At 43.4% G+C, this 27,874-nt stretch overlaps 3 protein-coding genes across 3 annotated transcripts in view; all 3 read right to left on the bottom strand.

Annotated features, from left to right (window-relative positions):
• Positions 1 to 1,713: 1,713 nt before the first annotated feature.
• LOC146655223 (uncharacterized) lies at positions 1,714 to 22,070 on the bottom strand. The gene is made up of 24 exons (XM_085428847.1): positions 19,660 to 22,070; positions 19,431 to 19,520; positions 19,087 to 19,165; positions 18,900 to 18,958; positions 18,555 to 18,672; positions 18,067 to 18,168; positions 17,486 to 17,944; positions 16,373 to 17,199; positions 11,570 to 11,681; positions 10,646 to 10,761; positions 9,540 to 9,630; positions 9,419 to 9,460; positions 9,043 to 9,165; positions 8,627 to 8,971; positions 5,086 to 5,207; positions 4,933 to 5,003; positions 4,696 to 4,816; positions 4,397 to 4,561; positions 4,070 to 4,160; positions 3,573 to 3,695; positions 3,157 to 3,501; positions 2,988 to 3,056; positions 2,686 to 2,742; positions 1,714 to 2,526 (listed from the first exon to the last, which is right to left on the bottom strand). Exons 1-23 carry the CDS (start codon positions 19,762 to 19,764, stop codon positions 2,687 to 2,689), a joined length of 3,831 nt encoding a protein of 1,276 aa, XP_085284973.1. The 5' UTR covers positions 19,765 to 22,070; the 3' UTR covers positions 1,714 to 2,526; position 2,686.
• LOC146655222 (inverted formin-2-like) overlaps positions 1,714 to 27,874 on the bottom strand; it is a 39,177-nt gene continuing 13,016 nt past the window's right edge. The window contains exon 12 of the mRNA XM_085428846.1: positions 1,714 to 2,255. The gene's annotated coding sequence lies outside the window, so the exon portion shown is untranslated. The remainder of the gene's footprint in view (positions 2,256 to 27,874) is intronic.
• LOC146655224 (inverted formin-2-like) lies at positions 10,830 to 11,478 on the bottom strand. The gene is made up of 2 exons (XM_085427150.1): positions 11,323 to 11,478; positions 10,830 to 11,235 (listed from the first exon to the last, which is right to left on the bottom strand). Exons 1-2 carry the CDS (start codon positions 11,449 to 11,451, stop codon positions 10,945 to 10,947), a joined length of 420 nt encoding a protein of 139 aa, XP_085283276.1. The 5' UTR covers positions 11,452 to 11,478; the 3' UTR covers positions 10,830 to 10,944.

The following is a 27,874-nucleotide window of genomic DNA, read 5'->3' as shown; positions in this document are numbered from 1 at the left end:
TATATAGTACAGTTCTATGATACATCACCAAATAGAACAATTTGTGGCAATGCAGACAAGCAGAGAAACATGCACAACATTGCTTCAGTCTCATAGCTACATGCAGCACAGTCAGTCCACCAAATCATCAAGCACTTAAAGTACCATTACTCATTAAAGACAGAAGGAAAATCACACTGCAACTCGATACACCTGGACAAGAAGCAAACTGGTAAGAGGGCTGATTTTACATTGACAGTTTACATTCAGGACTACGCTGCTATTGCTTTTCTTTGTTGTAACTTTTAAACTTTTTAAAATTTCTCTTCCCATTCAAATGAATGGCAAAATCTTCAAATCTCTTCAAACCTACCCTACTCTGAAACTTAACTACTTCAGAGTATGCAATAAGGTTGATTGTGTTCATCTGGACGTTGTGTTTTCAGTGGGAGAAACGCTACGTCATTCATCCAAGTGACTTCTTCACTTTTAGTCTCATTCACATTGCATTTTTGCTCACAAATAATTTTCTAGTTCATGTTAGTATGTTATGTTTACAATGTCCACTGCCTTTTTTAAGCAAGCTACTGGAAAGCACACAAAATATTCATGAATTGTATGTAAAATTATTTTGTGAAAAATAATTATTGTTTTTTCCATCTCCCTTCACTCTTTGGCTCACCTTGTTCTTCCTGATCTTGTACAATCTCTTTGTCCTCTCCCTCTGATTTGAATTGATTAGGTAAATTAATAGTGAATTTAGACAAAATTAAACATCTGCTACTCTAACAGCCATCTTTCTATACACACACATCCCTCTTTACAATTTAGTCACAACAAAAAGTTACTTTGACGAGATTTAAGCATTAAAAGCTCGCTGGTCAGTCATCTCCATGTGTTCTGTCCTTGGTCTTTCTCCCATTGCTCATCTTCTTAGCTTGGCCTGGATTTACTGAAGGGCTCCTAAATGTGGATTCCATTTATGTAAAATCATACTAACTCTTCACCACAATTATATATTTTAACTGTAGGCAACACTAACTAACTGTCAGAGAGCCTGACAGATGCTTACGGCACATCAGTTGACCAATCTAGTATTTGCCAAAGCTTCACAATGACATGTTTTTGTTTTTTTTGGTTTGTTTGTATAAAAGTCAACCCGACACACTGTTATGTTGATCACTCTGGACGAGTGTTTGTTGAAGCACCACACATATGGCTTTCATGGTTTGCCAACCTGTTCACCAACTCTCCGGTTGGTCTTCTGCACATGCTCCTGCTCTCCAGGCGGCAAATGCTGCTCCTCTAGGCCGAAAAAAGTGCATCTTCCCGGGGTACGATCACCGGGGACTCCTTTTTCCAGCACACACGTGACAACAAATACGTCATTTCCTGTTGACTAAAAAAAAAAAAAAAAAAAAATGCACCCTCTCACGGTCCTAGGGACCGAAAATGGTCCCGCCCGATCAGCGGGCGAAGCCGCTGCTGCACGCCGGGAATCAGGCTTCCTTTCCCGCAGGTCTGTTTGAGCAGCCCGCTGTTTTCCAGCAGGGGTCAAATGTGAAGCAAGGGCGCCACCCGGTGGACAAATAAAAAAATTACAACTCTAAGGCCTCCTCCACAATGAAAATGAAACTTAAACATCGACGATCCCTTTGACCGTAATTAATTTGCAGTGAAAAATAGCGTTTATAATGGGTTTCAAGGGGCAGAAATCGGCCACGAGGTTCGATAGTGGATGTATGCCTTTTATTCAGCCATTTAAGCTCATTTAAAAAACTCAGACTGAAATTTTAAAATAAAATGGGAAAAAAAATACATGTTTGAAAATTTGGCTATACTCCATTAAACACTACGGAAGAGGATTAGGGCCACTGGAAAAAAAAAAAACAATTCTGACTTTAATCTCAGAATTCTGACTTTTTTTTTTTGTGAGATTAAAGTCAGAATTCTGACTTTAATCTCAGAATTCTGACTTTAATCTCAGAATTCTGACTTTAATCTCAGAATTCTGACTTTTTTCTCAGAATTCTGACTTTTTTCTCAGAATTCTGAAAAAAGTCAGAATTCTGACTTCTTTTTTTCAGAATTCTGAGATTAAAGTCAGAATTCTGACTTTAATCTCAGAATTCTGACTTTAATCTCAGAATTCTGACTTTAATCTCAGAATTCTGACTTTTTTCTCAGAATTCTGACTTTAATCTCAGAATTCTGACTTTTTTCTCAGAATTCTGAAAAAAGTCAGAATTCTGACTTTAATCTCAGAATTCTGACTTCTTTTTTTCAGAATTCTGAGATTAAAGTCAGAATTCTGAGATTAAAGTCAGAATTCTGACTTTAATCTCAGAATTCTGACTTTAAAGTCAGAATTCTTTCCTTTTTTTTTTCCAGTGGCCCTAATCCTCTTCCGTAAAACACAGTGGAAATGGTGTGGAATTAAAAAACGCAAAGGCCACGAAATGGTCCCAGGTTCTACAGAGGGTTAAACACTTTGTTCTCCTGCAGGTCCAGTCCTGTCGCCACAGAAACAAGTCCTGACCCATGTACCTGGAACCATAGAAGAAGAATAAAATAATAAATGATATTTAAAAAAAGACCTTAAATCCCACAACATAAAAACATTTCGACCAATGAAATGCTTTAGAGTGAAGGACAGCAGTGAATCGCCGCTGACGTGGATTTATGCACAGCTGCAGGTGAGCTCACCTCACTGAAGGATGCATTTTTTCTTTTTCTTCAAACGCTTTCTTCCTGTGTGGCCTTCTGGAGATCAAAGAGAGGATACAATTGGTCGGTTTCTAGATATAAAGCTTATTTCATCATCAACACTAAAGGATGTTCTATCATCGTCTTGATGAGACCTTACAGCCTGAGCCTCAGCTCACCATGTCACAGGAAACACTAATGTTCAGGAACAGGAAGTGACCTCATAGACTCAGAGCTACATCACAACAGCCAGACTGACCCGGCTACATCACCATGGTATGGCAATCTCGACTCCACTCAACTGTAATCTGCGGCCGAGTCTCCGTCACTCTGCTGCAAACACTGAACACAACTTGATCTGTGTGGGTGGGCTGTGGGACAGGAAGCATTAAAATTTCCATGTTTCAGAAACAAACAGCAGCACTGAGCGTGCTCAAAGCCTGAAGCAGAGAGCACAGCGCCTCACTCTACCTGCTGGGCTGGTGTCTAAGGTGTTTGATGCGTTCCGGGGAGCAGAATCTTCCGGGTTAGGATCTTTGCTCCTGTTGACCTGGGTCACATCCTGCTGACTAGCTGTGTGCTGGACTTCCTGCTGCGCCGGTCTGGTGTCCACTTCAGACTCCGGACCCTGGACCTCAGCTGCGGGGCGTTCACAGAGGGCCTGGAGCTCTGAGGCAGCTCTGTCTGGCTCTGCTGGCTCCGGTTCTGGTCTGGTTCCAGCAGGTGGATGTGTGGGAGTCCGGACCTCCTCCCGAGGCTTCTCGGGAAAATCTGGCTTATCTTGGGCCGGTGACATCTGCGTGACCCCGGGGTGACCTGAAAAGGAGAACTTGATCAAACGAGCAGTAGTGACAAGAAAGTCTGCAGAAGTCCTGCCGGGCTCTCACCTTCGACCCCACCGTCCGGCTCTGCCCGTGGGCTTGTCTTCCTCAGCCTGCAGCCCTTCCTGATCTCGGCCAGCAGGTTGTCGACGGTGCATCCTTCGTCCCAATTGGCCATGTCTGTCCTAACTGCAGCACAGACACACGTTCCCCTGTGAGCTTAGCGCACGTGTCACAAACAACAGGTGAAAGCTGTCACTGCATCACCTGACAGCCTCACAGGTACAGCAGCATTTAATCTTTACAAACTTTCTTCTCGTCCTGATGCTGTCACATCATTTCCTTTAAATATTCAGCTGCTGATAAACTGTTGCAGAAAAATGTTGCTGATGTCAGCTATTGATTCTCGACCTGTCCGTCACCGGCCCTTCACATGTCTCACCTGTTCTCCACTTGCACTTGACCTGTCCTTCACCTGCCACACCTGGAGAGACAGGTGAGGGACACCTGTCTCTCCATTTAAGGAGGGAGGATTTAAGGTGAAATAATGGTGTCTGACTTACTGATCTTTCTGGTGGGGGCTTCTTCTCTCAGTTTCCTCCCTTCCTCCAACCTCTTCCTCCTCTTCTCCTGCTCCCTGTGACCTTCGTTCTCCTGATCGAAGAATAAAAGGAACACACAGTTCAAACTTCAGCAGGCTAACCGGCCCCCCAGAGAGGGCGGAGCTTAACATTTACAGGGAAACAGGACTAATGTGTGGCAGCTACCACACTTTGTCACGGTTCAAGTCAGAGCCGATTGGCTGGCTGAGACATAGTTTAAATGACACATGCAAACGTGCGGCAGGGTATGAGTCCTGCAGACTGAGCCGCACTGCGATTGGCGCTGACCTTGAGGGTTCGAAGGAAGAGGTCTCTGAATGCCTTGATGGTGCTGAAGAGCTCCTCGAGGGAGAAGCTGCTGCTGTCCTCACAGAGGTAGGCGGACAGGTGCTTCCTCTGCTCCTCCACAGATGACAGCAGGAGTTGCAGCTGCTCAACAGCCTGCAGGCTCTCCTGGTAACACCACATAAGAACAACAGGTAAGTTCACCTGGAACAGCAGGTCTGTCCCACTAAAACGGTGTCAGTGAGTGTACAGACTGGATTTATCTGCCCGTAAAGGTGACAGCCTCATCCTGAGTGACTCACCTGTATGGTGGACAGGTACTGCTCCTTCATGTCGTCAGATGAGGAGGAAACGCTCCTCTCTGAGTTTTTCAGCCGTTTGTTTAGAGTCTTTGTTTCAGACTGAATAGAGTCCAAGCTGAGCCTGCAGGTGGAGTCAGAGGGCAACATTTAACACCGCTGCAGGCGAAACACCTGAGCTACCACGTCACAGACTCCACCCAGCAGTCTGTACGTGACTGAACTCCTATATGTGTTTACCCAGCAGCCTTTGCACAGATCTCCAGGTCATCGGGCAGGTTGAGCAGGTCGGGGTGATTCTCTTCAGCCTCCTAAGGGTCACAAACAGCAGCAACTGAATTATTATGAGAATACTGCAGTATTCCCCAGTATTCGTAGTATTCCCAGCATTACCTGCAGGATGTGGTGCAGCAGCGTGACTCTCGACTTGTTGGCTTTGGTTTCGGTCAGTTTGAGCAGAGTGCTGATCTTAAAGCCTTCAGCATTCCCCGTGTGAGTTCCCTGATGGACCATACATCACATGACTAAATCAGACTACCAGCCTTTACATTTTATTTCAGCTAAATAACAGACTGATTTATGATTTGGCAACTAAATGAACTGTCTTGGTAGACAGTCTGTTGGTAATTTAAGTCATATAATTTTTGTCTGAAGATGAAAGTTTATAGTTTATATACAAAAGATATACAATATATATGATATACACACACACACACATATATATATATAGAGAGAGAGAGCAAGAGAGAGAACATATAAACATTCTTTCTCTCATCCGCTCTCTCTCGCACTTTTTTCCCGCTTCACTCAGCATGCAAGCCTTGTGCTTTACACTGGGAAGAGGGGGGAGGGGCGGTAGTTACACTCGCAGTAGCACAGGAACAGAGCAGGAGGGAGAGACAGAGAAAGAGCCAGGGACAACAACGTCACATTAGAAAGGTATATAATCATCCACAACTATTTTCAGTTGCAGATGATAAAGGATTCAGAAAGTTTATTCATGCAGGTCCATATGACAGAGAATATGCATGTTCTTTTTGTTTTCATATTATAATTTATATTTAATTGTGTTGTGGTTTGCAGTGTTTTGTGTTGTTTCACTTTAAATTTGTAAAAGGAAAAAGCTGAAAATTTAAATAGTTAAAAGTTGAAATGTGAATAGTTGATTTTTGTATTATATGATTTATTTATTACATTTTATGTGGAGTGAATAAATAAAAGTATATTTACGGTGGCCCCTAGAGACAAAGCATGTACAAGCTTCAAATCACGTACGAACTCTGAAGCACGTACAAACTCCAAAACACGTAAAAACTCCGAAGCACATAAAAACTCAAAACACGTACAAAAGACAACAGAAGTGCTCCAGGATGCTAGTGGCAGTGTTGAGCTTTTGTTACCTAGTGGCTACACAAGCTAGCAAGTACCAACGGCCGGATTTGGTGTGTGGTAATAACAGGTAAATGAACTTTCTTTTTTTTTTTTTTTTTTAATTTTTAATTATTTGACTATATATGAATATAGTGCTTGTGTATAAATACTTAAACAATACACATATGCTTTCATGCTTTCAATTGTGTAATTTACGTGATCTAGGTAGCTCTGTTTTGGAAGTTCAGTTCATGCTAGAAATGTGTTTTGGAGTTTGTATGTGCTTCTTGGAGTTTGTACGCGTTTTGTCTCTAGGGGCCACCGCATATATTTATATATAAACATATATAAATAAAACCACTTTTTTTTGTACATTAGTAATTCCTTTTGTGCATAATTTTATATTATTGTTAATAATAAATCAATTAAAGCAACAAAACAACCGTTAAAGCTGGTTCGGAGCCGAAAGAGCCGGCTCTTTTTAGTGAGCCGAACCGAAAGAGCCGGTTTTCTAAAAAGAGCCGGAAATCCCATCACACAATGAAAAGACAACATATGAAAATAAAAAAGAAAGAAAACAGGCAAAAAGTTAGAAGAAACAGTCTACTACATGTCTACTTTTTAATGCACAGGTACGATACAAAGTCTGCATTTTGCTAATTATTCTAAATATTCCTAACTATTTAAACATTTTTCAGTATCCTGCACTGTTTTTTGCCCTTCCACAATCATTTGAATTAAAAATTAAAAGAGCAGGAGTGTTAAAATTAATAATAAAAGGAATTTGTTGGCTTTTTCAAAAGGTACAAATAAAATATTGTTGATAGACCTGCCCCCTTTATTAGCTACAAAATAAAACATTAAGCCTTGATCTGTTCTGTTATTCTTCTTTTCAAAAGAAAAACATTTCTAGCCTTCCAGTGTTCTAAAAAAATTAAAAACAAACGCAAATATAAGATTATTAGAATTTTTAAAATATAAATGCTTAACATTGGAAAATACTATAACTGTTAACTATGGTACAGAACTTAACAAAATGTCATTAAAAATTATAAATACTGATAACAAAAAAAGTCATTCTTTTTAATTTATTGTCATGATTCTGGGTCCTTTTAACCCAGCGTTTTGTGTTTTCTCTTATTGCGATTTTGGTTCTGTTCTTCCTCTGTTTGGTGTTTACTCTGTTCTGCCCGTGTGCCCTGTATCTAGTCTGCGTTTCTTAGTTTGTGTCCTTTCATGTGTAAGTTCCTGTTTTATTGTGAAGGTCTGCGTCTTATGTGAGTGTTTTCAGTTTGACTCCCTAGTCTCGTCACGTTAATCACTCCCAGCTGTGTTCCTCACCTGTGTGTAATCTCCCTGTGTTCTCTGAGTGTATTTAAGTTGCGTCTTCTGTCATAGTAGTTGCTGGTTCGTCTGTGTTGTTTCCCCTCGGTCTCCCTGCATCTCTTCATGTGTATTTCCCCGGACCTCCCTGCATCTTCGTTTCTGGTTTGTTTTGTTAGTTTTACCCAGTTTAGGTTCCAGTTTCATGTTCCCAGTGCCTTTGTTGTTTGTATTTCCTTCGTTAATAAATACTCACCTGCACCAGAGCTGCCGCGTCCTTGTCCTAAATAATTCCACACGGCTTGCCCCGGCAAACCGTGACATTTATAAAATACAATCGGTCACATTTTTGAACAAAGGAACTGTACATTTTATTCAAATTATTCACACTGACTTTTTCTTTTTTTCAGAATTCTGAGATTAAAGTCAGAATTCTTTCCTTTTTTTTTTCCAGTGGCCCTAATCCTCTTCCGTAAAACACAGTGGAAATAGTGTGGAATTAAAAAACGCAAAGGCCACGAAATGGTCCCAGGTTCTACAGAGGGTTAAACACTTTGTTCTCCTGCAGGTCCAGTCCTGTCGCCACAGAAACAAGTCCTGACCCATGTACCTGGAACCATAGAAGAAGAATAAAATAATAAATGATATTTAAAAAAAGACCTTAAATCCCACAACATAAAAACATTTCGACCAATGAAATGCTTTAGAGTGAAGGACAGCAGTGAATCGCCGCTGACGTGGATTTATGCACAGCTGCAGGTGAGCTCACCTCACTGAAGGATGCATTTTTTCTTTTTCTTCAAACGCTTTCTTCCTGTGTGGCCTTCTGGAGATCAAAGAGAGGATACGATTGGTCGGTTTCTAGATATAAAGCTTATTTCATCATCAACACTAAAGGATGTTCTATCATCGTCTTGATGAGACCTTACAGCCTGAGCCTCAGCTCACCATGTCACAGGAAACACTAATGTTCAGGAACAGGAAGTGACCTCATAGACTCAGAGCTACATCACAACAGCCAGACTGACCCGGCTACATCACCATGGTATGGCAATCTCGACTCCACTCAACTGTAATCTGCGGCCGAGTCTCCGTCACTCTGCTGCAAACACTGAACACAACTTGATCTGTGTGGGTGGGCTGTGGGACAGGAAGCATTAAAATTTCCATGTTTCAGAAACAAACAGCAGCACTGAGCGTGCTCAAAGCCTGAAGCAGAGAGCACAGCGCCTCACTCTACCTGCTGGGCTGGTGTCTAAGGTGTTTGATGCGTTCCGGGGAGCAGAATCTTCCGGGTTAGGATCTTTGCTCCTGTTGACCTGGGTCACATCCTGCTGACTAGCTGTGTGCTGGACTTCCTGCTGCGCCGGTCTGGTGTCCACTTCAGACTCCGGACCCTGGACCTCAGCTGCGGGGCGTTCACAGAGGGCCTGGAGCTCTGAGGCAGCTCTGTCTGGCTCTGCTGGCTCCGGTTCTGGTCTGGTTCCAGCAGGTGGATGTGTGGGAGTCCGGACCTCCTCCCGAGGCTTCTCGGGAAAATCTGGCTTATCTTGGGCCGGTGACATCTGCGTGACCCCGGGGTGACCTGAAAAGGAGAACTTGATCAAACGAGCAGTAGTGACAAGAAAGTCTGCAGAAGTCCTGCCGGGCTCTCACCTTCGACCCCACCGTCCGGCTCTGCCCGTGGGCTTGTCTTCCTCAGCCTGCAGCCCTTCCTGATCTCGGCCAGCAGGTTGTCGACGGTGCATCCTTCGTCCCAATTGGCCATGTCTGTCCTAACTGCAGCACAGACACACGTTCCCCTGTGAGCTTAGCGCACGTGTCACAAACAACAGGTGAAAGCTGTCACTGCATCACCTGACAGCCTCACAGGTACAGCAGCATTTAATCTTTACAAACTTTCTTCTCGTCCTGATGCTGTCACATCATTTCCTTTAAATATTCAGCTGCTGATAAACTGTTGCAGAAAAATGTTGCTGATGTCAGCTATTGATTCTCGACCTGTCCGTCACCGGCCCTTCACATGTCTCACCTGTTCTCCACTTGCACTTGACCTGTCCTTCACCTGCCACACCTGGAGAGACAGGTGAGGGACACCTGTCTCTCCATTTAAGGAGGGAGGATTTAAGGTGAAATAATGGTGTCTGACTTACTGATCTTTCTGGTGGGGGCTTCTTCTCTCAGTTTCCTCCCTTCCTCCAACCTCTTCCTCCTCTTCTCCTGCTCCCTGTGACCTTCGTTCTCCTGATCGAAGAATAAAAGGAACACACAGTTCAAACTTCAGCAGGCTAACCGGCCCCCCAGAGAGGGCGGAGCTTAACATTTACAGGGAAACAGGACTAATGTGTGGCAGCTACCACACTTTGTCACGGTTCAAGTCAGAGCCGATTGGCTGGCTGAGACATAGTTTAAATGACACATGCAAACGTGCGGCAGGGTATGAGTCCTGCAGACTGAGCCGCACTGCGATTGGCGCTGACCTTGAGGGTTCGAAGGAAGAGGTCTCTGAATGCCTTGATGGTGCTGAAGAGCTCTTCGAGGGAGAAGCTGTCAATGAGATGTCCTCACTAAGATAATAAAACGAGTGTGTGTGTGCACACGTGTGGTATCCCATGATTCCATGCTGTAAGTTCAGAGCCTGTGAGAACAGGCTGGGCGGGGACGATAAGATCTGCAGCGTCTGAGGTTCAGCTGTTTGTTATGGTGTATCTGCAGTTACGCCCTGATGGTACACAGACCACGTCGTCGTTGCTCTCACCTGGCAGCGAGGAGCTGTGGTGGAGCTTTGTGAGCTCTCTGCTGACTTAGGTAATCAGCCAGTGGCTTTCAGTTTGAGCTGTTCTGCTTGTCATGTTAGCCTTGAAACTAAGTGAAACTGACTCGCACTTCCTTTTGCTAACGTCCTGCCGATAAAGCTTTTCAAACCGACCCAAATGGCCTGCTCATGTCTCCCCATCCAGCTCATGCGACATCTGTTGGTTCGTCCATCAAGCAGGTAAACATGCCCCTCTAAACAAATGAAATCAGCCAAGAGAGCCTCTGAAAGTGACCTGGACCTACAGCAACATTTAACTGTTTATATGACTGAGCGCCAACTGTCCTGACTGCCATCGTGAGGCAGAGTTCAGATTACTTAAACTGATCTCATGAAATCACAAATCACCTCAGAGGAGACCGAGAAGGAAGGGAAAAAAGGAAAAAAGGAAGGACAGGAAGGAAATAAGGAGAGAGGAGGAAGTGGACGAGGACATGAGCATACCTTGTAGTTGTCGAGTGCATCGAAGACGAGGTGGTGTCCCCGAGGGTCGAAGACGGCAAGAGCAGCCAGCAGCTGGAACAGCTGCATCTTCACCATGACATTGGACGTGTCGAGAGCTGAGGGCATATAGGAGGAGGTGGAGTTACCGCTTTCATAAGTAATGACTCTGAGTCGTCATCTTCACCTCACAGGTACACCGGCTACCTGCTTAGCTTAGGCTGGAACAGCCACCTGAGTCTACCTGTTGCTCAGGGTAGCGTGTAAATATGATTTTAAGGTGGTTTTAAGGCAGATCTGCTTCATTCTAACTTTCTGGTCCTCCACCCACCTTGAGCCAGCATCCTGATGTAGCCCTCGTTGTCCAGGATGAAATGCAGCCCTGCGGACGAGTTCATGATGGTCCGGACACAGCTGACGCAGGTGAGCTGCAGCAGAGCATCGGCGATGTGGGCGCAGCCGCGGCCCGACAGAGCCTCCAGCGCCTCCAGCAGGAGGTCCAAACCCTGTAGTTCAAGGAACTGCACCATCCATGACTGATTACTCACCTCCAGCCGCCGCTGCAGACCCGAGTAGTTCACCACTGTGGGAACCTGGAGGGGCAGAGTGACCATCGGTCAGAGCTGTGAGACGCCCTCTCCTTCCCCTGCAGGACTCCTGAGGTTCTGCTTCTTTCCTACCTGCAGCAGTCGGATGCAGAGCTCGGGGTCAGCGTTCTCCAGATTGGCCTCCACCTTGCCGTCAGTGACTGTGGCGGGGCCTCTGGTCAACTGGTCCTTTACCGCCCCCCATTTGGTACTGGTTGCCATGATGACAGGCTAAAGGTTTTACCGATGTTTGAGCTGACGAGGGTTAAAACAGATACAGGTAATCAATCACAAACAATCAATGACATCATCATCTTTTTAACGTCCATGACAAGCAGACCTGACACAAGCGATGACATCACGCCCGTGTCAGCCTGCCTCGGGCTCACAGTTTCACATTCATTAACACATCTCTGAGTCACAAACTGAGCTCCTCCAGTGGACGCCTTTATCTGCTCAGGAGGTCAGAGTCTTTTACTGTGATTGGACTCCATTTGGCTTTAGTTGTGTCATAAATTATTATTTGAATTATGTTCCTGACTGACAGCTCGAGTACACTTCTGATGTGGACCAGTTTTAACTTGGTTTTATTCAGCTCCGAATCAAAGCTCCAAATCACAACAACAGTCACCTTGAGATGCTGTACTGTCTTTGTACTCTCAACAACCATATGAGTAAGAAGTTTTGTGACAGTGGCAAGGAAAACCTCAATTTTAACAGGAAGAAACCTCCAGCAGAGCCAGGCTCAGACCAGTTTGGGAGAGGGAAGGAAGACAGGACAAAGGCACTCTGTGGAATGCATGAATAACAAGAAACAGAGAAAAAGAAGAAGAATGCAGTGAATCAGGCTGAAGGATCAGCTGATTAACAGACTGATAATAAAGCACATGATTGGCTCCAGTAACAGAAAAATAAACACGAAGCGCTCACAGCTATCGTGGCTGTGATTTGGAAAGTGAATGAATCAGACTGAAGGCTACGTGAATCCTGCACTCAGTGTGTTGCAGAGTCTTCATCAGTGAAGAAGAGTGACTGCACGTCACAGCGTGGTGGGTGAAATATGTCAGCTATGTGGTATTTCTGGTATTCAGTGCGTGTGCATGTCCTGACAGCTGAGCACGCTCGCCACATTAACGCGCCGCTGTGAGAAAACCTGAACTTTAAACTTGAAAGGTGGAGTAGGTCAGTCACATGGTCAAAGGGTGTTTCCAGAGGCCTGGATTCAAATCTCCCCCGGGGCATTTGAATCCCCCCCCCCCATCCAGCCAGCCTTCCTGCGTCAGTAAAGCTTCAGAATATTAAACACAACCATGAAACTTTCAGACTCACTGCAACATGGTCCTAATAAAGTGAGCACTGACTGTGTAAACCAGCAGAAACACAGGCAGGAAATTCACCTGTAAAGGTGTGTGTGGGTGTGTGTGTGAGTGAAGACAGACTGACTGGGGGGAGAAATTCCTTCTCAGCAGATGAGCTCAGGATAAAGACTCTTCCTCTTTTTGGACAGATGCTTCATCGCTTGGTTAAACTGTGGCCTCCTCCTCACGCCCGGCAGCAGAACTTTAACCACGGAAACAAATGCTCCTCATCAGCAGCAGCAGGTTTCAGTCTTCAGAGAAGGACCAGCAAACAAACTCAGCACTAGTTGTTCCAGTATCGGGAAAAACTGAGGGATGATCCTTTAAACCTGAAGCTCAGGTGTTTGTCATCATTTAACAACTTAAACAGACCTTTCACTGTACACATGCGCATATCTGTCAGTGGTACACCCTCACAGAAGAACAAATGCATTGATCTCAGTGCTGATGGATCAATACAGTGATTGGATAAGAGCAGACCCGCATGCTCCGATTCAAAGGTTCAAAAGTTTAAACACAGTTGTGGCTAAAAACCGAGCTGTGCCTGCCAAACCGGACTCCCTTCAAAATTAATCGAATTTAGTGTCTGAGCTTCAGTTCACTCGGTGCTGTGGTGGGTTCGGCTCAGCAACACCGGCCGGAGGACGGAGCAGCTTCAGCCGCTCCGCTGCTCCCACAGGTACAGGTGTATTTCACCGGGAACAGAAGAAGCTCATCACACAAACTTACCTGGAATCTGTCACTTGTGTCAAGCCGGCCTCCAATTCGAGACTTGCAGTCAAGCCAGCCTCCAGTTTGTTTTACGTTCCCTGTGTATTCAAAGTATTACGGAATGGATGTGGAAACCGGATTTCAAAATAAAAGCCAACTTCGAGTGAATTAACAGGTATGTTAAGAACATAATAACATATAATTTAGGCTTTTTTTTTCCTTTTTCTTTTTTTTCAAACTCTAATGTTAGATCTATATGATAGTGATGGCCCGCTTGAAGCTGACGCTCCGGAGCGTGTGTCGAAAAAAACAACACACTGGTTCAGAAGCACTGTGTCGAGGCTTGCTTCGTTTGGCAAAAGTCACGTGACCAGTGACGTCCGAAGCTTCATTACGCACGTAACTGCTTCGGTACCTGATTCAAACGGATATAAGGAAGTGAATCATCCACGGGATTCGTGGAGTGTGTTGATGGTGACAGAGAGCGAAGAGGTGATCATTCCACTGACAGATATGGAGCCAGCGAGGAAGAGAGGACGTTCTGGCGTGTGGGAATATTTTGAGTTGATTTTGCTCAATTCATTTTATCTGCCGAAGTGAAAAACCTGAAATGTCCAAAATCATGTTTTCATAATGTAAATCTCATTACAGCATATGACTTTAGGAACACTTCCATGTGAATTAAAGCTGATGAAAACTACAACAATGTATTTGACACTATACGTACATTACATTGCTACACAGTTTAGAAAATCATTTTGTTTATTGTTTTTAGGTGATAGTCTGCAGACCCAGGAATACCTGCATATCTACCAGCTTGCAGTGCAGTTCCTGCACTCCACAGCCTCTTCTGTTCCATGCAAGTGGATTTTCTCCAAGGCAGGAGAAACTATTTCTAAGAAAAGAAACAGACTCAGCCAGCGCACAGTAACACTAATCCTCTTTTTAAATGTAAATTACAAAAGGGCTACCTGACATAGATCATGTTTTTACTTTGCAAGTTCTTGATTAGGGGTGGGTTTTGATTATTGCCTTTCTGATTACAATCCATGCTAAATTGGATAAATTTATATTGATTCATTACAATCCTGTGTCGATTTGTAAATTAACGTTATTATGCCTGAAACGCCAGCATCTCAGGTTAAACCTCACAACATGTCGTCAAACACCATACAGCTAAAACAGTACCTGGGAGCAGGTTTACGGATTCTGCATACAAACGTAAACACAGAGCGCGGACCCGACGCGTCAGAGTCAGATTTTGGTGCGTCGTCGGGTCCGCGCTGTGTTTGCCTCTTTTTTTTTTTCGCTGGCTTCTGCAGCTGCAGGTTTCATAACTCTCTGTTTACATCTCTAATTAAGTCTCACATGTGTCAGCTTTCTTTTAATAGATACGAAATTATGGATATATACTGATAGATGACCAGAATTGTAATATTTCTGACTGAGGCAAAACTTTCAAGATTCCAATCAAATTGAATCGGATCCTGTATCGAATCAAAATGATTCTACAAATCAGTAACGATGCAGCCGTACTCAGCCCCTAAGCATTTTCCCTTTCCAGTTCACAATCAATCCCACCCCTAGGTCAAAAATATGTATAGGACAATTGGCCTAATCTAATATTTTGTATGAACCTGTCCAGCTGTCCAGTGATTAAATGACAAGTAGATGGGGGCAGGACTCCACAGCAGGGGCATACTCCATAATGTGCTGTGCAGTCTCATATGTATATTGTATATGTTGCTTACTTATTGTATTTACCAACATAAAGGAGTTATGAGCAAAGAAAGGCCACACCATAGTGCATGTTTAAATAGGGAAAGTTTATTGATCAAAATGTATTACGCAAATACGCATTACATTTTTTTCAGCCCCCCAATCGAGAAAACAAAACCAATTACATGTTCAAAGCAACGGAACGGTGGCCCAATATCAGAGAGAACTCCACTCTTGAGTGAGCAGTGATGATTGAGTGTGCGTGTTAGTCCCCATAGGGAAATAGTTCCTCTGCATTTAACCCATTCACCCAGTGAATTTTTTATTGAGCAGTCTGTTTTATTTTGCAGATTCAAGCTGCTCTTCAAAATATTCGCCACCAGATGTCACCGGAGAGGACTGTGTTGAAAAGCTTCGAGTAATGAACCATTTTTCAATACAAGCTTCAGTGCTTCGGAAAGCTTCATTTGGCCATCACTACTATATGACACAGCCTTGTACCCTAATTGTGCCCTGTCACTATCAAGGCCATCTTATTTTGCCTTCCAAAATAAAAGCCTTTTCAAATTGTCCATATACGACCTACTCTTTTAACGATTTCAAAATGCTCTTAAATGAAAAATTCATGTTTCAACAGGATAATTCCACTTTAGATCAACAGTATACAGCCCCACAGTGATACCATATCAATATCAAGTCATTCTGATTTTGACTTCCAAAGTAAAAGCCTTTGACAATGTCAAAGTAAAAGCAGGAGTGACTAAAACAAGCTCTCTTCAATTATTTTGGGATGTTATTTACTTATCAATTGTGAAAAAATTGCTCTGAATAAACAGAGAAGCAAAAACGCTCATGAACTGGCGTGGAGAAAGACGTGTCTGTGTGAACAGGGAAAAAGCTGAACGTGGCGCGGCGCTTCCACGTGCAGTGTCTACCATCACGAGTAAAAAGACTGCAACATTAACATTAGCATTGGAGGCTAAATAGAATTTTCGACACATCTCCTCCTCTATTAAAGCTCGTTTTCAGCAACCGAACACCAAGAAACATCAAGAAAACCTCACTGCGCCGATAGAATACCGTGAATTTTATATAAGTTTGAATAACTTACCGTTTGTGTAAAATACTCCAATGAGTACGGCAGGCATCCACCACGGTGTAACCAGCAGAAGCACATGGAAAATCGGCCCGGCAGAGCAAACTATTTATTGATCCACGGGTTTACCTGGGCAGAAGCCCAGGGGCCTGCCAAGTTAAATAACTCTCTTCAGAGTTCATTTGCTTGGACTTGAATAACACTGTTTAATAACTCCAACACTGAACACTATTTGAATCAGAATGTGTTAAAATGACACTTTGAGAGTGGAAATCAACTCTAACATCTTTAACCCTGAAATTTTAACACTCCAGTTTTTGCTGTGTATATTTAGCCACACTGATGTTTCTGTTTTTAGTTCAGATATTGTCATCATTGTGGATGTTTTTGCTAGATGCTGTAAATGTGTAGTACGTGTGTGCCACATATGTGTTATAGGCAGGAACACAACGGTTACATCATTATCATACAGCATACGGATGATGATGCCCGATGAGGAGCGAGACGAGGAAGCCGACGAAGCCGCCTCCCCCTCAGTCTTTTCTCTCTTCAGAGAGCTTGACCTCTGAGGGCCGCCATGGCTCTGACTCTTCAGAGGAACTGTCACCTGCTGTGTGGGAGGGATGTGGCCGTGCACAGATGCCGGCCTCTCGCCGCCTTTCCGCCGCTCCAACTTGGCTCTGAGTGTGGAGTACGAGTCAGCATGGGCGGGGTTGTGGGTGAAGGACTGAGAGCGCTTCTTGCGTGGGTTGTCATCAAAGAACTCAATGATGAAAGCTTGCTGAGTGAGGTGCTCGGGGGGCGCCTGTTTGGGAAATTCGGTGGGTGACAGAGCTTTAGGAGGACTCTGGGACAGGGGCCTCTCAGGGGCTACGGGTGAGGCAGAGGCCGGTCTGGGTGGAGCATACTGCAGTGGTTGGTGTAGCTGACTATGGATGGACTGGCCTGATTGGATGACCTGCTGCGACGCCTGGGACAGCTCTGATTGCATAGAGTGCTCAGTGCGGACCGAGTGGTGGGATTTACCCCTTCCTTTGAGAACTGGGTCCTCTGAGTCACTCTGGGTCCCATCCTCATGGTGGTGACCTAAAGACAGGAATAAAGATGTCAGTGAGTACTAGCTTTTGAACTTTGAAGCTCAATGGTCACAAGTGTATGACTGAAGCTTTGATAGCCTCAAACAAAGACAGAAGTTTAGTGGGGTCAGTAAAATCAGAGAAATATCAGAAGATTCAGGGACCGTGTGTCAATAAATTGTTAACAATGAAGTGCTGGACAGGTTTTATCACCAGCAGGAAGCATAATCCCCGATTACCTGTGAATGACAAACAGGTAACACAGGTATGGTCCGGAACACAGGTGCAACTCTGACCTTTCAGGGTCTTGATGTTCATGGCGAGGTCACTCTTGGTGCTGTAAACGTCTTCAGACGGTGGGCGTCTCTTCATCATGCTTACATCACTGTGGACCAGCCAGTCAGCCACCTTGCTCTCTGCTGACATCACCTCTGCAGGTGTGGCCATGATGGCTGTCTTGGTGGGTGTAGCCTGCAGCTTCCTCTGGCGAGTGGAGAACTTGGTGATGTGGTCTTTAATCTTGATCTTCCCAGGCATGCAATCATCAAACTCAATGGTAAAGGAGGCATGGCTCTGAACGACAGGCGGAGTCGGAGTGGGAAGTGAGGGTGGGGCCGGGGGCGTGTCAGTGTCCTTGGTGGGGATCTCAAAGTAGCTCGGCTCACGGTGGTACGAAGGGAAGGCGGACTTTGGCTGACAGTCTGACAGCGATGCAGAAAATTCTGGATCTGCAGAGGGAGCGTCTTTCTGAACATCTGACAGAGGCAAAGAGATGACATCTCACCAACATCATCAATAACGCACCATCAGCTCAATTTAGCTTTATTTATACAGCACCAGTTTACTGCACTCCTCCACTTTATTAAGGTGTGCGTACCTGAATGTGGCTCATCGCTGGTTTGGACTTTACTCCCATAATCCTCCTCTCCCCACCAGGAAGGCTGGCCATACAAAGGAGTGGGCCGACACACCGGCGCCTCTGTCACAGAAACGTGTGATAGGTGAAATTGCCGACCAATCAAAGTGTCCCGAGGAGCGTGAACAAACGACTTTCTGGTTTGTTACTAAAACATTTTCCTGAACGAGCAGATTTATAGTAAAAAATACATCAGAACAAACAGCAACACATCATCTGCGTACAGGAACACACAGCGGCCAGACACCTGATCCAGTACTTTTTAACCCTGCACCAGGCTTTCTGGTGCAGGGTTTTGTGTTACATTATGTTTTGTACAGTGCAGTATATTTTTGACCCTGTGTGATGCCCAAAGTTTGTGTTATTGCTTGTATTACGCCCAGTATTGTTAGGAGTACATTTGATACACAGTATATTTACTGCCAGTACTGTTGCTGTATTATTGTTACCCTGTGCGAGGCTCTTGGTACTCTGTGCTTTCTCGCCTCTCGCCCGCTCATCCACGTCACTCTTCTTCCCCTCTGAAGGCTTTAGGCTCATCTGCAGCTGACTGCTGTACTTCTCATGCTGAAACAGAAGAACGAGGCAAACGTACTCAAGGTACTGCAAATTGCATGTACTCACGGTACTGCATGTGCTCACGGTACTGTACATGCTGTGTGTAGTCATGAGAAATTCATGACGCTCTGAGTAGTTTTGGAAATGCAAACTAAATGCAGTTAAACAAGGAAATTAAATAACACCCTCTATGCAGTAATTTGTACAATAGAAAACACACACCCACAAACACCAACCTTTAGGGCCTCCTCTGGGACTTTGTGTTGACTTTTCTCCAGAACGTAGACGTGAGAATGTGAACAACAGCTCAGAAAAATATTAAAATTATCACACACACACACACACACACACACACACACACAGAAACACACAGGCGCGCACAGACACGCACACAAACAGTGCGTGTGTGCGTCTGAAGGATATCGTATCCGAAGCGGATGATGTCGGACAGTTTGAGGGTGATGTAGGTCTGATCAGGAATCCGAAGGTCGTTTACAAATGTCTGCAGGAAACAAACAAACAAACGTCCAGGTGAAAGTTTCTGATTATGATGCTGAAGTCCACTCTGAAGGTTTTCACTCTTTTGTGATTTTACAGTTCTTGCCTGTTTAAATTAAAGTGGAATTAAATTTTTTTAAGTTAATAAAAAAAAAAAAAAAATCTTTGTACTGTAACCTGTGACTTTAGGCATCACCACCCCCCACCTGTGTTTGCTGCTGATTGGTGGATACCTATGATAATGTACTGATATGTTGTGTATGGCTCACCCCATTGAGGCTGCCCAGGTCCTTCACCAGGTGTTCATCAGTGGTCGGGTTGTAGTTGATGACAGCGTGCTGTTTGTCCACACTGCGAGACTGAGACACACACACATACAACTCTTTTTGCTTACTTTCACTGCGACTCAAACAAGACACCATTACAACTTCCTTTTTCAGACCAACCTAGAGGGAGGCAATTTCTACTAACCCGAACACCTGCACAGGTCAGCCTCACCTGAAGCATCAGCTCGCAGTCCTCTCGGCCCACAAAAATCATCTCTCGGGGGAGGCGGTGTCGAGTCCCCGAACTGCTTACCAGGAACCATGATGTCACACTCATCTTCACAGGCCTGCTGAGAAACCCCAGAGCATCCTGGGAAATGAAGACAGAGGCAGGTGATACAGGTGGGTTTGTGCGGGCCTGTTGTGCCACCGTGACAGATTTTAAATATTTAATCAGACAAAATGAGTAATTTCAGACGATCCTGCTCTTACTGATTTGTGTGTGTTTGAATCCTGACAGCTGAGGCACCTGCAGGTGTGTAGTCAGGTCCAAAAGGACCTGCAGGTTGTCCACACCAGCCTGAGTCTGAGGTTCAAACACCTTCAACTTTCAATTAAGCACTGAATGAACTCCTACAGACATTTTTATTCACAGTGCTCTGATTACAGAGGTTCGGCACAGAAACGGGGTCATGCAGTCAAATATGTGATATTTATTAAAAACACAGAGCATGAGCAAATCAACTGTTCATTTCATCTTTAGAGTTAAAAGTTGAACTAAAGCACTGACCAGCAGAAAATAAAACACGAGCGCTTTATAAAACTTCTAATTTGAAATAACGGCTCAGAGATGATTCTGTTTCCTGGGAAGGGGTTAAAGATATTTCCTATTTCTAACAGGAAATATCCAACTGTCAAATGACCACATGATCTCACACACACACTCGCACAGGTGAGAGTCACTGACATTAAAACTTCAGTTTTAGTGTTTTTCTGCACATATACTGCAGTATCATCAGTACTGTCAATACTTTTGTGTGAACCACACGAACAGATGAAGTGAGAGTTTGGAGTTTGAGCACTGGGTTTTGTATGCAGGAGCTCTTGCAGACACAGCTGAAGGATAGATGAAGCTCCTCTGCAGCACAGACAGCAGTGCCACAGACGCTCTGTCCAATCAGAGGCTGACACACGGGCACACATGGAGTAGATCAGCTCCTCCATCAGTCACTGAGACTTCACATCCACTCTGGAGCTCACTCTGTGAAGCTCTGCCCTTCTCAGGAGGTCAGAGGTGATTGGACGGCTCACTCCAAAGGGTTCCATAGGTAAAAAGTCTGGGGAAGGGAGGGGGGATCTTCCTGTTTTTCATCACGGCATAGAACCAGTGAAGAAAACTGCTCATGATGTGGACAAGTGTGGACAGCACACTCTGATGCACATACACACAGACAACCACAGACACTGAGCTGATGCTGGAGGAGAGGAGCGGCTCTTCAGCAGCATCTCTCCAGGCCTCAGCGCCTCTCGGCGGCTGCTGCCCAGAGCTGCTCCTCCTGTCCGGTTCCGACAGACCTGTGTGTGTGCACGTGTGTGTGTGTGCACGTGTGTGTGTGTGAGTGTGTGTGTGCGTGCGTACATGTGTGTGCGTGTGAGTGCGTGCGTGTGTACATGTGTGTGTGTGTGCACGTGTGCGCGCGTGCGTACATGTGTGTGCGTTTGTGAGTGTGTGTGTGCGTGTGTACATGTGTGTGCGTTTGTGCGTGTGTGTGTGTGTGTGTGTGTGCGTGGGGTTCCAGTAAGTGCACTTGCTTTTCTGTGGGGCAGAACAATTCAGATAGATTTAATACATTACAATTCGAGTTCCATGATAGATCAATAGACGGTGTCCCTCCCTGCCTAGGGTAACAAGCTACTGAAAATCCAGATTAATTTGTTTACACCAGTTCACCAATATGTTTTGGGCTGTTTCTGGTGTCCAGTGGATATTATCCCCCACAGTATTAAACTGATCACCCGGGAGTGGGTTCAGTACCTGAAATCGTTTAATCGCAAAGTTGTTGATGCTGGTTAGATTCTGTTGCTGTTCTTTTGGAAGCAGAGGTGAGAAATTAATTAAGGGAAAGAATACGTCGGCATTTGGAAAAACAGATTGTGCCCTTTTGTAGAGCATTCTTAATTGTTTGTTGGAAGTTTTATCTGCATCTTGGTCCCTGTTATTGATTCCGATGGATAAAACTACTAATTTGACATCTGGATGGATTGGTGTCTTTTCCAGAATCTGGAGAAAATGGTAAAATGAAACCCCTGGGTAACTATCAGTTTGTATATTATCACTATTGTAAGCTGGTACACGATTTAGGTTGGAGTCCCCTAAGAACCAAACTGGTCGAGTCGCACGAAATACCCAATCTATGATTTTTCTGCCCTTGCGGGCTTTATGATACGTCGGGTGACACTGGTTAATGCTTTCGACCTGTTGATCCTCCGTGACTGCCTGTCTCTCTTGTCTGTTTTCTGTTGTTACAGGAGCGAAGCCCTGGGAGGAGCCAAGTTTGGTTGGAGGAGCGGCCAGGTGGTCATTTTTGTGGTCAGATGGGGTCTTCATGCCTTTGTGTTTAGTCACACTGTGGTTTACAGACCCCCCCATCATCATGTTGGAGTTGTTTACCACCAAGTTCGTTCGGCCGCTCACACTCCTTTCACCAATGGAGTTCAAATCCATGCTTTGTGCTCTCCCAGGGGGCGTCCCTGCGTCATTAGCTGAGGCCCTGGCAGCAGAAGAAAAGGTTTTGCTGGTCGTTTGAGACCCCTTGCTGCAGGTTTGTATCTCTGGGCTGTTCTGTAACACCGAGACATTAGAGTATACAATTTTAGACAGATGAAGTGAATGGGACTTAGTTGTGATCACATTTTTCTGTGGATCGGATCTAATTTGTATCTCACTTCTATTTGCTCTATTTGTAGATTTTTCCCAATTTGTTGTGGATTGGAACAAATCCTCATCAGTCTGAGGGGCCACAGGCCTAACCTCAAGTCCCCCAGGTCTCTCCCCCTCCCCTAAAATTAACTCTGGATGTGAAGTCGAGAGGGGACAAAAAGGCTCGTGAGGAGGACGCGATGGCGCAGGAGGCCTTTCATCTGTTGGTTTTGGATCAAGAGTAAACTCAGTGGACCGCTGGTTGCTATCAGGGAGAACAGGGGAGATAACCCGGTTTGGCAAAGTACTCCCGGTGATATTAAATTGTGGTAGTGGTACATGGTCATCTAATAAGGGAGTCGATTGTGAATCCCGGGCGGTGGGGTTCCTCATGATCTGAACCTCAGGATACAGGGAGGTTTGGTTTAGTCTATTGACTTGGCTCAGAGGTGGGAATTCCTCCTCATTCTCTAGGTCTAGTTCCTCCGGTGTTTCCTCTTCCACAGAATCTACAAGCGGCGAGGAAACAGAGATGTCTGAGCCCTCCAATTGATCGATCAATAAGGATCTGGTAGCTCCCAGAGTGTCTGCAGCTAATCTAGCTTTATAGCGTTTTATCATCCAATTTGCTGCCACCTGAAAAGCTGTGTCGTCCCATATTGTATATTGATATTCTAACACTATTTTAGCGTAATGTTGCTGCAGTATGGAGAGGCTATTCTGTAGCCATGTCTGCGTGTTCAGGTTTACTGCCTCCCTGAGTTCCTCCGTGGGGGAGGAAGGTCTAATGAATGCCGTGAGTTTTATTATCTGTCTAGCCATTCCCTTAGGGGGAGTTTGAGTCAAAATAGCTTTTTGGGAGAGGGGAGGAAAAGGGGAGGGGAGAGAGGGAGGAGGAGAGACAAATACCCCTGTTCCTATTATAATGGACCCCTGGTTGAGGTTAGGTAAGATGCTTTTCAAGTTGGTCTATCTAGACCTTATAACTGTGCATCATGGAGTAGGGAATTAAAAATCAAAAGGGGAAAGAGGATTTTTATCCCTAATTTACCTCTGGTTGAGGTTAGGATTCTGTGTCCCGATCAGGGTTTGTTCCCTTTAGGTGACTAGAGGAGGAGAGAGGAGAGGTATACACCACTTATCTGATATTAAGATGCCTGGTTAAGGTTAGGGCTAAGTGTATTTGGTAGGGGCATCTCTTCCATGTACCAAAATACTAGGGTCTATATGAAGAGCCATTCTAAAACATAGATAAATAAGCACTCCATATATTGCTATCTCTATAATCATGAGCAGATTGTGTGTCACTATTTGTGCTTATAGGAGAAGGTCGACGTACTTCGAGGGTCAGGTGGGGAGAATCAAGACCTCTGGCATCTGGCTAGGTTAGGTATTAGGAATATGAGCTTTTGTTATTTCGTCAATGCGATTTAGGTGCACTGGCAACAGAGGTCCATGGTATTCCACCCATTTACTCCTGTATCCCATGTACTTGAGACCTCTTTTCTCCACCGATCCCCTGGTAGGTCTTTCCGTATGCCTTATTGCATTATATTTGTAAAAAATAATAAACACATTTCACAATACATAATGAAAACGTTGCCATTATACAAAAAACAAAACAAAACAAAAAAAAGAGAACGCCCCCCCACCCGAGGCTCATGTAAACAGAAACAAAACAAAAACAGACAAAAAACGTATGTCACACATCTGGAAAACACGTTTTTATATAGTCAATAAATGGGTTCCAAGTCGCAGAGAATTTTTGTTGTGATGAGAGAACTCTGTATCTAAGTTTTTCCAGTGGTAAAAAGAAAAGCACCTCCTTTAACCATTGTATGTGTGGAGGAGCCTTATCAGACTTCCAGTGGAATAGAATAAGTCTACGGGCAAGCAATGTAGCAAATGCTATGGCATTTTCCTGAGATTTACTAATTTTGTATTGAGATGGCATAACTCCAAAAATGCCAATGCGGAAATCAAGCACTAAATTCTGCGCACTGATATGAGATAATACTTTAAATATATTTCCCCAGTAATTATCCAGGTTCGGACAAGACCACATCATGTGACCCTCATTTGCTGGATTATGTCCACACCTGGGACAGGCAGGATCGGCTTCTGGGAAAAATTTTGAAAGCCTCTCTCTTGTATAATGAAGACGATGAAGAATTTTAAACTGAATTAAACCATGGCGAATGCAAAGGGAGGAAGTATGTATACGATTCAAACAAGATCTCCACTCATCATCAGATAAATCCACCCCAATGTCTTTTTCCCAATTATTTTTAGTTTTTTCCCCAAGTAATAGGCCTTAAGCTCTGTATCAGTTTGTATATGGTGGAGATTCTCCTTTTGCCAAAAGGATCCATTTCCAAAATGGTATCCACTTGATTTTTAGGAGGTAGGTAGGGGAAAGAAGGAAACAATGCTTTTGCAAAACTTCGTATTTGCAGGTATCTAAACATATGTGAGGTTGGTATATTGTAATCTCTCATCAGAGCGTCAAAGGTGTTAAAAGTTTCTCCTGAAAATAAATTGTAAAAAAACTTAACCATAGAATATTTCCTGGTATACATCTTTGAGTATTGGTGCTAGTTTGTCTATAAACATTTTATATAGTTCAATAGGGAAACCATCAGGTCCCGGTGCCTTATTACTTTGCATTGATTTAATTACTTCGACAATTTCACTAATGGTTATCTCTCTATCAATTTCTGTTCTGTCATTTACCGATATTTGTGGAATCGGTAATCTATCAAGCGTTTCAGCAATCTTTTTTTCATCAACCGGATCTGAGGTATAAAGATTGGAATAGAACATTTTAAACTGGTCATTAATGGTTTTCGGATCAGACGTCTTTTCTCCAGAGGTTTTACAGATTTCAGAAATCGTGTTAGCTGATATGGATTGCTTAATTTGATGTGCCAAAAGTTTTCCGGCTCTTTCCCCATGTTCATAGAACTTTTGCCTTGATTTGAAAAATAAACGTTCTGTTTGCTGAATGGACCGAATTTTGTATTCTGAATTTAGTAATAATTTTCTCTTATAGAGGTCTGGTGTTGGATTTTCTGCATATAAGCAGTCAATCTCTTTTATACTGTTGGCTAGGTTGTTCATTTGTTGTAAGTATTTCTTTTTTTGAAATGATACATATGAAATTATCTGGCCTCTAAGATAGGCCTTTAATGCCTCCCATACAACAGTCATTTTCATCCCTTGGGTTTGATTTGTCTCTAAGAAAAACTGTATTTGCTCAGAGACCTTTTTTTTTTAAAATGAGTCTTTAGTTAGGAGTAAAGGATCAAGTCGCCAGGCCGGTTTTTGACTTAAGCGTTCATAAAAATTTACATCTAATTGTACTGGACTGTGGTCTGAGATAACAATAGAGTTGTATTGGCAATCTAAAACCTTGGGAAGAATTCTACTATCTACAACAAAAAAAATCGATCCGTGAGTATGACCGGTGCACTGGTGAGAAAAATGAGAATTGTTTAGATGTAGGATTTTTGTCCCTCCAGGGGTCAAAAAAAGCATAAGATTGCATAAAGGATTTAAGAACATTACCCGCTTTTGAAATTTTGCTATCAGGTTTTGGGTTTGATCTGTCAAGTTGAGGATTAAGTACGCAGTTAAAGTCACCACCCAGTATCAAATGGGACTCTGTTAAATCTGGCAGGTGTTTTAAAAAGGTACAATAAAAATTTGGGTCGTCCCAGTTTGGTCCATATACATTAGCAAGAATGACTTGTTTCCCATACAACCTGCCCTGTATAATAATATATCTCCCTCTGGTATCCGCCACAGTTGATAGTGGAATAAATGGAATCCCCTTCCTAATTAGAATAGCCACACCCCGTGATCTATCCTCAAATTTTGAGCTAAATATTTGGCTTACCCATGTTTTTTTTAGTTTAATTTGTTCACTTGATCGGAGGTGTGTTTCCTGCAGATATACAACATCGGATCTCAATGATTTTAAATGAGTAAAAACCCTTGTGCGTTTAACCGGATTATTTATACCTTTAACATTCCATGTTATAAAACGAAGAGGCAGATGACTTTGCGAGCTTGCCATTCAGGTACCAAAATGCAGGTGCAGAAAAAATATGTCCCAACCTCTGGAACCCCCCCCCAAAAGAAAGAGGGGGAGAAGGAAAAAAAAAAAAGGGAAAAAAATAAATAAATAAAACGAGCCTCAAAACCCCATGCTGATCTACTATTATCCCTGAGATCGCAACCCTCCAGGCTAGGATAGCACAGTGACTAAACGTACTGTTAACCCTCAAACAGCCCCTCAACTGGGCAAATATATAACATTTAATAACTAAACAAAACTCCAAAACTTATATTTTCCACTTTCCCCGTGTTTATTCTAATCAAATGCCCCAGAATAACAGCAATATCTCGAACATATCAAAAATCGGAACGAAGAAGGAAGGCAGAGTATTCATAATCAATTAAATCAAAAATCATTCTACCTTCCGGCCTTTTATGACTATGGCCCAATTATTTACTTGACATCTCCCCAGCACCGACGTATAACTATGTCCCTTGAGTTCAAGCAATCACACATGTGGAGTCCAACTTATCTTTTCTCACACGGCTGTACCTCTCACGGCCGTCGTAAGTCTTTTTTGATAAAGTCTATTGCAGCCGCTGGGTCGGTGAAACGATTGTCCTGTCCCGTCGGTGAAGTGATGCGGAGAACAGCTGGAAACAAAAGTCCAAACTTAACGCCAGCCTCGGAGCAAACGTTTAGCCTCCATAAAAGCAGCTCGTTTCTTTGCCACCATTGCTGTAAAATCAGGAAAAATGCTTATCTTCATGTCCTGCAGCAGCAACGGCTGCAACTTGGCGGCCCTTCGGAACACCTCTTCCTTGTCTTGGTCAGTGTTGGTCAAGTTACTTGAAAAAAGTAATTAGTTACTGATTACTGATTACTTCTCAAAAAAAGTAATCCCGTTACTTTACTGATTACTTGTTTTCAAAAGTAATTAATTACTTAGTTACTTAGTTACTTTTAAAAAACATGATACACTACCTGAATGCTTGATAAAGCAATAGACCTTTTGGGCCAATGCTATTTTTTCTGCATAATCCATCATATAAAAGTGAATCAAATGGAAAAGTGTCTTTTTAAAAAATTGTTTATTACTTTTAATCTTAACTTTATAAACAGTGCATCAAACAAAAATTAAATTAAATTCAACAGTCTTTGACTTTAATAAATTTGTTTAACATTTGTTAATTTGTTTAACAAATGTTTGTTAAACATATTTCTGCACATTACACCATATTTTAAGAAAATAAAGGCTTAAACTGTATTTCTGCATACTCCAGCATATAACATAAATTATTTTTGTGTCTACACACATCTTTTCATATAAATAAAGCAAAAAATAAATAAATAAAATAAATAAAATTAACAAAAACATCTTTTAACAGTTGGTAAAGTGCAGAGAGGCATAATATTGAGATTACAAAAACAGAAAATGCTATTGCATGCTACATTCAGGCTGTTAAT

Source organism: Rhamphochromis longiceps, linkage group LG13 (assembly GCF_057381845.1).
Source record: "Rhamphochromis longiceps isolate RC_006_pf linkage group LG13, R_longiceps_female_GT1.1, whole genome shotgun sequence".
In the NCBI taxonomy this organism is placed as follows: domain Eukaryota; kingdom Metazoa; phylum Chordata; class Actinopteri; order Cichliformes; family Cichlidae; genus Rhamphochromis; species Rhamphochromis longiceps.
Note: the sequence above shows the minus strand (reverse complement) of the source record. Positions and strands in the feature narration are given on the sequence as shown.